General features: G+C 42.7%; 1 protein-coding gene across 1 annotated transcript in view; it reads right to left on the reverse strand.

Annotated features, from left to right (window-relative positions):
* The window catches only part of PTH2R (parathyroid hormone 2 receptor), a 1,239,906-nt gene that overhangs the window by 208,442 nt on the left and 1,017,837 nt on the right, over positions 1-13,627 (reverse strand). Inside the window, exon 11 of the mRNA XM_069733763.1 lies at positions 3,737-3,875. Coding sequence (XP_069589864.1) covers positions 3,737-3,875 — 139 coding nt within the window. The remainder of the gene's footprint in view (positions 1-3,736; positions 3,876-13,627) is intronic.

Here is a 13,627-nt window from a genome sequence, read left to right on the forward strand (position 1 = left end):
ATATTACAATACTAACTCAGTAACACAGGAAATGTCCGGACCATCAGCTACAGCAGCCTCTCCGACTCCGACTATATGAATAGTGCAGTAGTGGGCCTGTGCTGCTTGGGCAGGACAGCCGACCAATCACAGCACAGCGCATTGTCTGAGCTGTGACCTGTAAGAGGTTAGGTCACACAAATGCATGTCAGTCAATCAGCATTAGAAAACCGTATTCCACAGAACTAGAAGAGGAGGCGGAGTCTTCATGATTCATCATAAATGATGCATCAGCAATGGTAATGTGAGTCGTGACTGGTGGTGGGAGGGTCTGCTGAGCGGCGAGTCGCACCGCACGCTGCGCACGGGACGCTCTCAATAGCATAGCAGCCAGCCACTAGCGCACAGTCGGCAGCAGACTAGTACCCGGCCACTACTGCACTGTCTGCAGGCACTGAGCGCACGGTGATGAATTATGTGATGTGATGTCCTGTGAAGAAGGAGCTGCCGCACGGCTGCACTTCTTCACATGATCACATCATTTTCTTCCATTCAGCAGCCTATGCGCCAGGCCCCGGCTATTCAATAAAGTGTTTAACTACTTGTGTGCATCTCTTGGTGCACAGTCAGTCAGCAATGCATGCACGAGTCAGCACAGTGAGTGAGCACAGCTACACAGCACACTATGCATGAATTATGCAGCCTGGCCTGGGCAGGGAGAAATGAAGGAGGCAGGGAGGCAGGGCCTGGGGGCAGGGCCCACCGGAGGATTTTCCGGTGTCCCGGTGCCCCAGTCCGACACTGTTCACATAAGCAGGTAATCCGGTTTATTTAAACTCCACATAAACCAGATAGAGTACAGTCCGTTTTATTACATCCGCAAAACATTATAGGACATCAGTCAGTTCATATAGCAGATAGGCTTCTCTGCCGTATATTATAATCCCCTTGTCTGGGGTTACCTTTCAGGAGTTCCACTCCTCACACTGACATCATGTCAGTCCCAGGTCCTAAACACAGACAGTCCAGGTCCACGGTCTCTAGGTGCTTCCAGGACGTCTCCACTCCCAGGAGACTCCAACACTGACCGTCCAGGACCTACAGCACACAGGCCACTCAGTGCCAAAGCCCAACCATGTGCTATTCAGGAATTCCCAGGATTTCCAACACAGGCTTCCAGGACCTTGCACTTGGACCATTCAGATCCAAACACAGGAACCTTGTGACCCACACCCTGGTCACATTACATACCTGTGACCACTCCCCTGGGTGGGAGTGTTGGTGTGTGTGGCTAGTTTGACCCGCCCATCTCTCATAACTAGCCCTGCCAGTCTCCCATTAGAACTACACATTTACATGTGAGACCACAACAAACTGACAGCGCAGAGTGTCCTCCTCTGCGACACACATACCGGCCATCTACAATTCTGCCGGACTTTGTCTCATCACAATTATGCCTCCAAGTGCATCTTGAAGTGCACACGCAGCTCCCCAAGGCTGTAACATTGGTCACTGCACCACAACACATTCCTTTTAACTACAATTTGCACCATTTCCAACAAATTTAATACATCAGTATCTACAGTATTAGATTCACTTAAAGAGGTTTTCTTGGATTTTAAAAGATTATAACTAAAGGTAATTCCATTCTAAATCATTCCCTAAGCAGATTTAATTATCAAATCACAATCATTTAGTCAAGGAAGGAAATCTCCATAGAATTATAATGGCTGCCATTTTGTTACACTGACAGAAACCTGTCTTAAGGTACCGTCACACATAACGATATCGTTTACGATATCGTTGCTTTTTGTGACGTAGCAACGATATCGTTAACGAAATCATTATGCATGACAGCGACCAACGATCAGGCCCCTGCTGGGAGATCGTTGGTCGCTGGGGAAAGTCCAGGACTTTATTTCGTCGCTGGATCACCCACTGACATCGCTGAATCGGCGTGTGTGACGCCGATTCAGCGATGTCTTCACTGGTAACCAGGGTAAACATTGGGTTACTAAGCGCAGGGCCACGCTTAGTAACCCGATGTTTACCCTGGTTACCATTGTAAATGTAAAAAAAAAACACTACATACTTACGTTCCGGTGTCTGGTCACGTCCATCACCTTCAGCTTCCCGCACTGACTGTGAGCGCCGGCCGGCCGTAAAGCAGAGCACAGCGGTGACGTCACCGCTCTGCTTTACGGCCGGCGCTCAGTCAGTGCGACAGCTGTGTGACAGCTCTCCAGCGACCAAACAGCGACGCTGCAGCGATCGACATCGTTGTCTATATCGCTGCAGCGTCGCTAAATGTGACGGTACCTTAAGAATGTCAAAATAGGAGCCATGACCACAGGCATTAGAATTTCCACTTCTGTGACCTAGAGATAATTTATTCAATGTACTGACAGGGCGCTCTGAAGTACAAATGGTGACATTTTACCTCAGCACTTCTGGTATCTCAGAAGTATTACTCACGCACACCTCCTATAAATGAAGGGAGCAGGCTTAGCTTCCTAATGCACATATTCAAAAGAGGAAAAAATACCTCAAAAGAATGCGCTGATGGAAAAAGAATCACTTGATGCAAAGATGATCATTCTTTTATTAGGACAACTCATTTCAGTGCTGGAAAGGTGTCTTCATCAAGTAAAAAAAAACCAGATAGAATTGGATAGCTACAAGGGGTTTTTAAGGCAAGAATGAGTGAAGACAAACATGTTGAATGCCCATTTTAGAGTGGATACAGAGATTCAAATTTAATAAGACATCACATACAAAGAAAACTAAACATGTAAATGCACATAAATCAGGGTGTAAAGAAGAAATGTATATCAACAAAAAGGTGCTAAATGTAAAATATGTCTATATAGCATTGAAACTTAATAACCTCTTATGACACCTAGAGATGAGCAGATCTTTGCAAATTTGAATTCAATTTTCACACAAAATTTAATTTGTGGTGAATAAATTTGCTTGATTCTGAAATTCTGAATACTGGAAAGCTTATAATTGCTCAGAAAATACACACAGAGAGAGAAGAGGGAGAGAACACAGCTAACCATGTGAACCTACACTTTAGAGGACAATTAGAGAACCCTGCTGACCTCAAGAGCTTACAATCTACAGGAGAGAAAGAGAGAGCACTATGTTGACCATAAGAGCTTACACACCTTAGGAGAGATTACCTCGCTGACTCTACAGGAGAGAGTATCCTGCTGACCTAAAGAGCATAAACTCTGCAAGAGAGAGAGAGAGGTCCCTGCTGACAATAAAAGCTTACACTCTACAGGAGAAAGAGTGAAATTTCCTGACCATAAGCTCTTACACACCTTTGGAGAGAGAGAGGACCAAGCTAGCCATAAGATCATACACTGTACAATGAGGCTTACCTGGTGACTCTGGAGATGAAAAATGACTCTGTCATACAACTATGCTCCAGTTGTAATCTCTGAACTATGATGATGCCCCAGGTACCTATATTTTAGGTATGATGTCATAGCTGCAGGGGATTATGGGGATGTCTGCGTGGTAATGCATGAAATTAGCCCGCTCTCAGATGCTTCAGCAGTGTGGGAAATGGTGCCATGCACATTTTTATATTTTATTTTTGCAAACTGCAAATTGAAGCTTAAAATGTTCAAATTCATGTGAAATCGCAAAATTCAACTAAAGCTCATTCCTTCATGTATTGATCCACTCATCTCTAATCACAACAATTTATATATAAGATTTAGACAATTATTAGTAGTTTATGTACCTGAAATGAGTTGAAGAACAGCTCAAAATGCATTCGAATTTCCCAGGCTAAACCAGTAAATGTGTGCGGTAAACACACAAATACAATGTAATGGACACCAAAAACCAGGATGAGAACCAGCGTGGATTTTGCCAATTTCCTAAGAAAAACAGACATCATAATATAATGGGACATGGATTAAACAAGTACAATAATAAAAGGGTTACATGCATTCAATGAGTAAGCATTTTATGAGGCTGGGTTCCCATTGCGTTATGGGACCGCGTTAAACGGACAGCGTTGCACGGCGAAATTAACGCCGTGCAACGCGGCCGTTAACGCACCCATTCACGCTAATGGGAACGCGCTTCACTAGCGCGTGCCATGTTCGGCACGCGCTAGCGACGCGTCGGTGATTCCTGGCGTGCCGCGGACGCTGCTTGCAGCGTCCGAGGCGCGCCCGCGGTCCGTTCCCCGCTCTCGCAGATCGGGGATCTGCGAGAGCGGGGACGTTACCGCGACCCCGACCGCAGCCCCATAGAAAACATTGCGTTAGCGCAATCCGCTAGCGCTGGCACTAAACGGATTGCACTAACGCAATGTGACCCTAGCCTTAAGAGATGTGTCACACATAGCCTGACAGACTGACCCCAATACAAGCCCTCGCTTGCATATACTGTATTCAGAATTTAATTCTAATGTTTTTGGTGTCTAGCAGAATACAATTTACTGGCATTGATCTTACAGCTCCCCAAATCCTGTATTATATTCACCTTACAGTGGCTACATATGCTATGACAGTTGGCATCGGTGGCAGACATTAACTCAGAAGCTTTCAAAACGCAGGTTTCATAGCACCTGGTAGCCCTCTGCAAATTTTCAGTGAAGTCTTCATAATGACATGGTGGTGGACATGATGGTGGTGGTGGGTAAAGCCCAAAATTCAAGTGGGCAAGTTTTTGCTGGATTTGTAAAGGGTTGGGGAATATGTATCCCACTGTCTGGCTATCTATTTGGCATGAAGGAGGGACCTCACAAAAGTAGGAGTGAGAGCTCTCCCAAATGTATGATACAGGGCCACCTGAGTGCCCTTACCAAACTCAGGTTTCACTGCACCTGCTGGCACTCTACTAATTGTCAGTAAGGACTGCAAAATGACATGGCGGTGGTCATGGTGGTGGTGGCAGGCAAAGCCCAAAATTCAAATGGGCATGTTTTAGCTGGCATTGTAAAGTGACGAGGAATATGTATTCCACTATATGGCTATCTATTTGGCATGAGGGAGAGTCATCCAATATATAGGAGTGAGAGCCCTCACAAATGTTAAATTAAAAAATAAAGCCAAGGCGCTCAGTGTTAACATATTCTAAAGAAGAGGTATCTTTTTTTAATTATTTTTATTTTGCCTTATGTACATGTAATTATGAAGGAAATTTTGTTTAGCATTTTTCCCCTTTAACCCCTTTACCCCCAAGGGTGGTTTGCACGTTAATGACCGGGCCAATTTTTACAATTCTGACCACTGTCCCTTTATGAGGTTATAACTCTGGAACGCTTCAACGGATCCCAGTGATTCTGACATTGTTTTCTTGTGACATATTGTACTTCATGATAGTGGTAAAAATTCTTTGTTTATTTGTGAAAAAAATGGAAATTTGGCAAACATTTCGCAATTTTCCAACTTTGAATTTTTATGCAATTAAATCACAGAGATATGTCACACAAAATACTTAATAAGTAACATTTCACACGTCTACTTTACATCAGTACAAATTTGGAACCAAAATTTTTTTTTGTTAGGGAGTTATAAGGGTTAAAAGTTGACCAGCAATTTCTCATTTTTACAACACCATTTTTTTTTAGGGACCACATCTCATTTGAAGTCATTTTGAGGGGTCTATATGATAGAAAATACCCAAGTGTGACACCATTCTAAATACTGCACCCCTCAACGTGCTCAAAACCATATTCAAGATGTTTATTAATCCTTCTGGTGCTTCACAGGAATTTTTGGAATGTTTAAATAAAAATGAACATTTAACTTTTTTCACAAAAAATTTATTTCAGCTCCAATTTGTTTTATTTTACCAAGGGTAACAGGAGAAAATGGACCCCAAAAGTTGTTGTACAATTTGTCCCGAGTACACCGATACCCCATATGTGGGGGTAAACTACTGTTTGGGTGCATGACAGAGCTCGGAAACAAAGGAGCGCCATTTGACTTTTCAATGCAAAATTGACTGGAATCGAGATGGGACACCATGTTGCGTTTGGAGAGCCCCTGATTTGCCTAAACAGTGGAAACCCCCCAATTATAACTGAAACCCTAATCCAAACACACCCCTAACCCTAATCCCAACAGTACCCCTAACCACACCTCTAACCCTGACACACCTCTAACCCTAATCCCAACCCTATTCCCAACTGTAAATGTAATCTAAACCATAACCCTAACTTTATCCCCCACCCCTAACTGTAGCCCCAACCCTAACCCTAGCCCTAACCCTAATCCTAGCCCTAACTCTAGCCCTAACCCTAGCCCTATCCCTAACCCTAACCCTAGCCCTATCCCTAACCCTAACCCTAGCCCTTACCCTAGCCCTAACCCTAGCCCTAACCCTAACCCTAGCCCTAACCCTAGTCCTAACCCTAATGGGAAAATGGAAATAAATACATTTTTTAAATTTTTCCCTAACTAAGGGGGTGATGAAGGGGGTTTGATTTACTTTTATAGCAGTTTTTTAGTGGATCTTTATGATTGGCAGCCGTCACACACTGAAAGACGCTTTTTATTGCAAAAAATATTTTTTGTGTTACCACATTTTGAGAGCTATAATTTTTCCATATTTTGGTCCAGAGTCATGTGAGGTCTTGTTTTTTGCGGGACCAGTTGACGTTTTTATTGGTAACATTTTCGGGCACGTTATATTTTTTGATCGCTTTTTATTCCGATTTTTGTGAGGCAGAATGACCAAAAACCAGCTATTCATGAATTTCTTTTGGGGGAGGCGTTTATACCGTTCCGCGTTTGGTAAAATTGATAAAGCAGTTTTATTCTTTGGGTCAGTATGATTACAGCGACACCTCATTTATATCTTTTTTATGTTTTGTCGCTTTTATACGATAAAAACTATTTTATAGAAAAAATAATTATTTTTGCATTGCTTTATTCTCAGGACTATAACTTTTTTATTTTTTGCTGATGATGCTGTATGGCAGCTCGTTTTTTGCGGGACAAGATGACGTTTTCAGTGGTACCATGGTTATTTATATCTGTCTTTTTGATAATGTGTTATTCCACTTTTTGTTCGGCGGTATGATAATAAAGCGTTGTTTTTTGCCTCGTTTTTTTTTTTTTTTCTTACGGTGTTAACTAAAGGGGTTAACTAGTGGGCCAGTTTTATAGGTGAGGTCGTTACAGACGCGGAGATACTAAATATGTGTACTTTTATTGTTTTTTTTTATTTAGATAAAGAAATGTATTTATGGGAATAATATTTTTTTTTTATTATTATTATTATTATTAATATTATTATTATTATTATTATTATTATTATTTAGGAATATATATATATTTTTTTTTTTTTTTTTTTTACACATTTGGAATTTTTTTTTTTACTTTTTTACTTTGTCCCGGGGGGACATCACAGATCGGTGATCTGACAGTGTGCACAGCACTCTGCCAGATCACCGATCTGTCTCAGAGCACTGCAGGCTTCACATTGCCTGCTCTGAGCAGGCTCTGTGAAGCCACCTCCCTCCCTGCAGGACCTGGATGCCGCGGCCATCTTGGATCCGGGCCTGGAGCAGGGAGGGAGGTAGGGAGACCCTCGCAGCAACGCGATCACAACGCTGCGGGGGGCTCAGGGAAGCCCGTAGGGAGCCCCCTCCCTGCGCGATGCTTCCCTGTACCGCCGGCACATCGCGATCATGTTTGATCGTGGTGTGCCGGGGGTTAATGTGCCGGGGGTGGTCCGTGACCACTCCTGGCACATAGTGCCAGATGTCAGCTGCGATAGGCAGCTGACACCCGGCCGCGATCGGCGGCGCTCCCCCCGTGAGCGCTGCCGATCGCATATGACGTACTATCCCGTCAGTGGTCATAGGGGCCCACCCCACCTCGACGGGATAGTACGTCTGTCAGAAAGGGGTTAAAAAATAGTTTGGTAGGTCTTTTCAAAAATCCGTAAATGGGCGTAATAGTCTAACATTATTCTCTTGTGCTGTAAGGGGCACAATAAGTGACAAAAAGAAAGCATTTAGAGAATTAAAGGAAGTAGGTAGTGAGGAGGCATTAAATAAATACAAAAAATTAAATAAATTCTGTAAAAAGCAAATCAAGCAGCAAAGATTGAGACAAAGAGACTCATTGTCAGAGAGAGTAAAAATAATCCCAAAATATTCTTTAACTACATAAATAGTAAGAAACTAAAAAATGATAGTGTTGGCCCCCTTAAAAATAGTCTGGGTGAAAAGGTGGATGAGGATGAGGAAAAAGCCAATATGCTAAATGACTTTTTTTCATCAGTATTTACACAAGAAAATCCCATGGCAGACAAAATGACTAGTGATAAAAATTCCCAATTAAATGTCACCTGTTTAACTCAGCAGGAAGTGCGGCGGCGTGTAAAAATCACTAAAATTGACAAATCTCCGGGCCCGGATGGGATACACCCCCGAGTATTGCAGGAATTATGTACAGTCATTGATAGACCATTATTTTTAATCTTTAAAGACTCCATAATAACAGGGTCTGTACCACAGGACTGGCGTATAGCAAATGTGGTGCCAATATTCAGAAAGGGGATAAAAACTGAACTCGGAAATTATAGGCCAGTAAGATTAACCTCTACTGTGGGTAAAATCCTAGAGGGCATTTTAAGGGATGCTATGCTGGAGTATCTGAAGAGGAATAACCTCATGACCCAGTATCAGCACGGGTTTACTAGGGACCGTTCATGTCAGACTAATTTGATCAGTTTCTATGAAGAGGTAAGTTCCAGACTGGACCAAGGGAACCCAGTGTGTTATGATCCAGGGACCTTGGAGCAGCATGAGAACTTTCACTGGAGAAGGTGGTCACTATACTGACCGCAATCCTGAACTTAATACCGCAACTAGAAGTAGCCGTGGAGTGTACCTAACAATCCTAGACACCTTGTCACAGCCGGAGGACTAAATACCCCTAAAGATGGAAATAGGAATACTATCTTGCCTCAGAGCAGATCCCCAAAGGATAGACAGCCCCCCACAAATATTGCCGGTGAGTTGGAGAGGAAAAAACATACACAGGCAGAAAAACAGGATTTAGCACAGGAGGCCACTCTAGCTAAATAGGACAGGATAGGACAGAGTTCTGTGCGGTCAGTATTAAAACCCTTCAAAAATATCCACAGCAGAATATACAAAAACTTCCTACATCTAACTAAAGATGTAGGAGCGTATATCTGCAACTCCAGCAAATTCTACAATCAGAGCAGGAATACAAACAAAAACAAGCACACAGCAGTGTGCCACAGACACAAAAAAAAAAACAAACACTTATCTTTGCTGAATTTGGCAGCTAAGCAGGAGAAGCCAGAAAGTGAACCAACACTTCACAAGGAACATTGCCAACTGGCAAGGGCTAATGAATCCTGCACACCTAAATATCCCAGTCAGAATTGCACTCAGCAGATACACCTGGCCAGGACTGCGACTCAGAGACAACTGCATTCCCACCTACAACCACTGGAGGGAACGCAAGAGCAGAATTCACAACACCAGTGGATGTAGTGTATATGGACTTTTCAAAAGCTTTTGATACGGTGCCACACAAAAGGTTGATACATAAAATGAGAATAATGGGGATACGGGAAAATATGTGTAAGTGGGTTGAGAGCTGGCTCAGGGATAGGAAACAAAGGGTGGTTATTAATGGAGCACACTCGGACTGGGTAGCGGTTAGCACCACCGGGGTCAGTACTGGGCCCTCTTCTTTTTAACAAATTTATTAATGACCTTGTAGGGGGCATTCAGAGTAGAATTTAAATATTTGCAGATGACACTAAAGTCTGCAGGGTAATCAATACAGGGGAGGACAATTTTATATTACAGGATGATTTATGTAAACTAGAAGCTTGGGCTAATAAATGGCAAATGAGCTTTAATGGGGATAAATGTAAGGTCATGCACTTGGGTAGAAGTAATAAGATGTATAATTATGTGCCTAATTCTAAAACTCTGGGCAAAATCGTCAATGAAAAAGACCTGGGTGTATGGGTGGATGACAAACTCATATTCAGTGGCCAGTGTCAGGTGACAAACCTCCTGGCTGCCCACTACGTTATGAAACTATGCTGTACTGCTGCTGGAAAACATGCTCTCTTGAGTGTACACAAAAATGAAACAACACTCAAAGAAGTTTTTTTCTGAAAATGGTTGAAAAGCCGTTGTTTACTTTCTTTTAAAACAACTAGCTTGTTCCTACTCAATATAAAAAGGGATAATTTTTGGACATCTTGATAAATTCTTTGTAATGGACCAATATTTTTATCTAAAGCAAATCTGTTGCGGAAACTTAAAAAGGGATATTTATTTTCAATCCTAGTTGAGAAACCATAACTACATTTCTTTAAAAACTGCTAGCCTTTTACTGTTCTTTACATACAGGGATCATTTTTGGATTGCTTGTATAACGTTATTAATTTCTCATTTAGCAAACAAAAAAGCTAATGAAATTTCCCAAACAGGAATAACTTTGCACTTGTCCCTCCCATGTGAAAAAGCCACAGCTTCCTCCATTTCCACACACGGCAGTGCAGGCACCTTTTTGTAAAAAAAGAAAATTTTTGGACCATTTCTATAATATTTTAAGGCTAAACAGTCTTATGTTGCAATGTGGTCCTCTGGTATGTAGTTAATATGTGACTGCGGATGGATGCATCTTTACAGTGTGCATAAGACATGCTGTCAGGATTCTCCAGTGTTGCCAGCAAGAGCGAGTTGTCATGTTATTACAATTATGCAATTTTATTTCTGGCCACATTCTGATTAGACATCCTTTGCCAGAAGTATTGAGAGAGGCCGAGCATGTCCAGTCAGCACATGATTGTATGTGTGGAAATCGCAAATTGGTTTTACTGGTACAGAAACCAAGGTTTCTGACGGCATGCAGTGCACACTCTGTAAGGATTCTGAAGTCTGCAGTAGTAGTAGAAGACCAGAAAACCCAATTAGATAGGTCTTCTATTTTTGCCTAGCCAGATAGGTTGTGGTCACTGGATATTACTATGGTACTAAAGCTGTGTTTGCATTAAAAATTCAGTTCAATTCAGTTAAGCTGGTAAATTGGCATTTCAATCTTATTTCTTATTTTATATCTGTTAATACAGAATTCTGGTATTTTTTTATCCACAATATGGTTCCAGAGATATGGGTCTCTCTATTTAAAGTGAACCTGTCAGCAGGATTTTGCTAGTTAAACTACAGTCATTGCATGTTGGCGTTTGTGAGGCCAGGTTCGCATTTGGAGGCTTTGCGGAGGGCTGTGTACCTCCTCCGTTAAGCCACACCTACTTCCACATACTTCTATATGCGTCCTGTGTACCTATCTTTAACATTGGGTACGCAGGACATGTGGATGTATGTGGATGCGTAGTTTTGAAGCACCCGCCGTCTGCACAAAACGCAACTTGTTGCGTTCCTGTGCGGTCAGCAGGAGCATCAGAACAATTAATCCCCATACATCTGCATATATTTATACGCATGTCCTGCATACCCAATGAGTTTCTGCACTTGTATTTCTGCTATGATTGATATTTATTACCTACTGGAGTGTTGTATTTTTTAACCCCTTTCTGCCAATGGACATACTATTCTGTCCATGTGGGGTGGGCCCTACTTCCCAAGGACGGAATAGTATGTCCAGGGCGATCGGCCGCGCTCACGGGGGGAGCGCGGCCGATCGCGGCCGGGTGTCAGCTGCTTATCGCAGCTGACATCCGGCACTATGTGCCAGGAGCGGTCACGGACCGCCCTGGCACATTAACCCCCGGCACACCGCGATCAAACATGATTGCCGGCGGTGCAGGGAAGCATCGCGCAGGGAGGGGGCTCCCTGCGTGCTTCCCTGAGACCCCCGCAGTAACGCGATGTGATCGCGTTGCTGCGAGGGGCTCCTACCTCCCTCCCTGCTCCAGGCCCGGATCCAATATGGCCGCGGCATCCGGGTCCAGCAGGGAGGGAAGTGGCTTACCAAGTGCCTGCTCAGAGCAGGTGCTTGGTAAGCCTGCATAGCTCTCAGACAGATTGGTGATCTGACAGAGTGCTGTGCAAACTGTCAGATCACCAATCTGTGATGTCCCCCCCCGGGACAAAGTCAAAAAGTTTGAAAAAAAATTTCCAAATGTGTAAAAAAAAATAAAAAAAAAAAATCTTAAATAATGAAAAAAAAAAATTTTTTATTCCCATAAATACATTTCTTTATCTAAATAAAAAAAGCACAATAAAAGTACACATATTTAGTATCGCCGTGTCCGTAACGACCCGACCTATAAAACTGGCCCACTAGTTAACCCCTTCAGTAAACACCGTAAGAAAAAAAAAACGAGGCAAAAAACAACGCTTTATTATCATACCGTCGAACAAAAAGTGGAATAACACGCGATCAAAAGACGGATATAAAGAACCATGGTACCACTGAAAGCGTCATCTTGTCCCGCAAAAAACGAGCTGCCATACAGCATCATCAGCGAAAAAATAAAAAAGTTATAGTCCTCAAAATAAAGCGATGCAAAAATAATTATTTTTTCTTTAAAATAGTTTTTATCGTATAAAAGCGCCAAAACATAAAAAAAATGATATAAATGAGGTATCGCTGTAATTGTACTGACCTGAAGAATTAAACTGCTTCATCAATTTTACCAAACGCGGAACGGTATAAACGCCTCCCCCAAAAGAAATTCACGAATAGCTGTTTTTTGGTCATTTTGCCTCACAAAAATCGGAATTAAAAGCGATCAAAAAATGTCACGTGCCCAAAAATGTTACCAATAAAAACATCAACTCGTCCCGCAAAAAATAAGACCTCACATGACTCTGTGGACTCAAATATGGAAAAATTATAGCTCTCAAAATGTGGTAACGCAAAAAAAATATTTTGCAATAAAAAGCGTCTTTCAGTGTGTGACAGCTGCCAATCATAAAAATCCGCTAAAAAACCCGCTATAAAAGTAAATCGAACCCCCCTTCATCACCCCCTTAGTTAAGGAAAAATTAAAAAATTAAAAAAATGAATTTATTTCCATTTTCCCATTAGGGTTAGGGCTAGGGTTAGGGTTAGGGCTAGGGATAGGGCTAGGGTTAAGGTTAGGGCTAGGGCTAGGGTTATGGCTAGGGCTAGGGTTATTGCTAGGGTTAGGGCTAGGGTTAGGGTTGGGGCTAGGGTTATGGTTAGGGCTAGGGTTAGGGTTAGGGCTAGGGTTAGGGTTGGGGCTAGGGTTATGGTTAGGGCTAGGGTTAAGGCTACAGTTAGGGTTAAGTCTACAGTTAGGGTTGGGGCTAAAGTTAGGGTTAGGGATTGGATTACATTTACGGTTGGGAATAGGGTTGGGATTAGGGTTAGGGGTGTGTCTGAGTTAGAGGTGTGGTTAGGGTTACCTTTGGAATTATGGGTGTGTTTGGATTAGGGTTTCAGTTATAATTGGGGGGTTTCCACTGTTTAGGCACATCAGGGGCTCTCCAAATGCGACATGGCGTCCGATCTCAATTCCAGCCAATTCTGCGTTAAAAAAGTAAAACAGTGCTCCTTCCCTTCCGAGTTCTCCCGTGTGCCCAAACAGGAGTTTACCCCAACATATGGGGTATCAGTATACTCAGGACAAATTGCACAAAAACAACTTTTGGGGTCCAATTTCTCCTGTTACCCTTGGG

This window comes from Ranitomeya imitator, chromosome 7, assembly GCF_032444005.1.
Source record: "Ranitomeya imitator isolate aRanImi1 chromosome 7, aRanImi1.pri, whole genome shotgun sequence".
Lineage (NCBI taxonomy): Eukaryota > Metazoa > Chordata > Amphibia > Anura > Dendrobatidae > Ranitomeya > Ranitomeya imitator.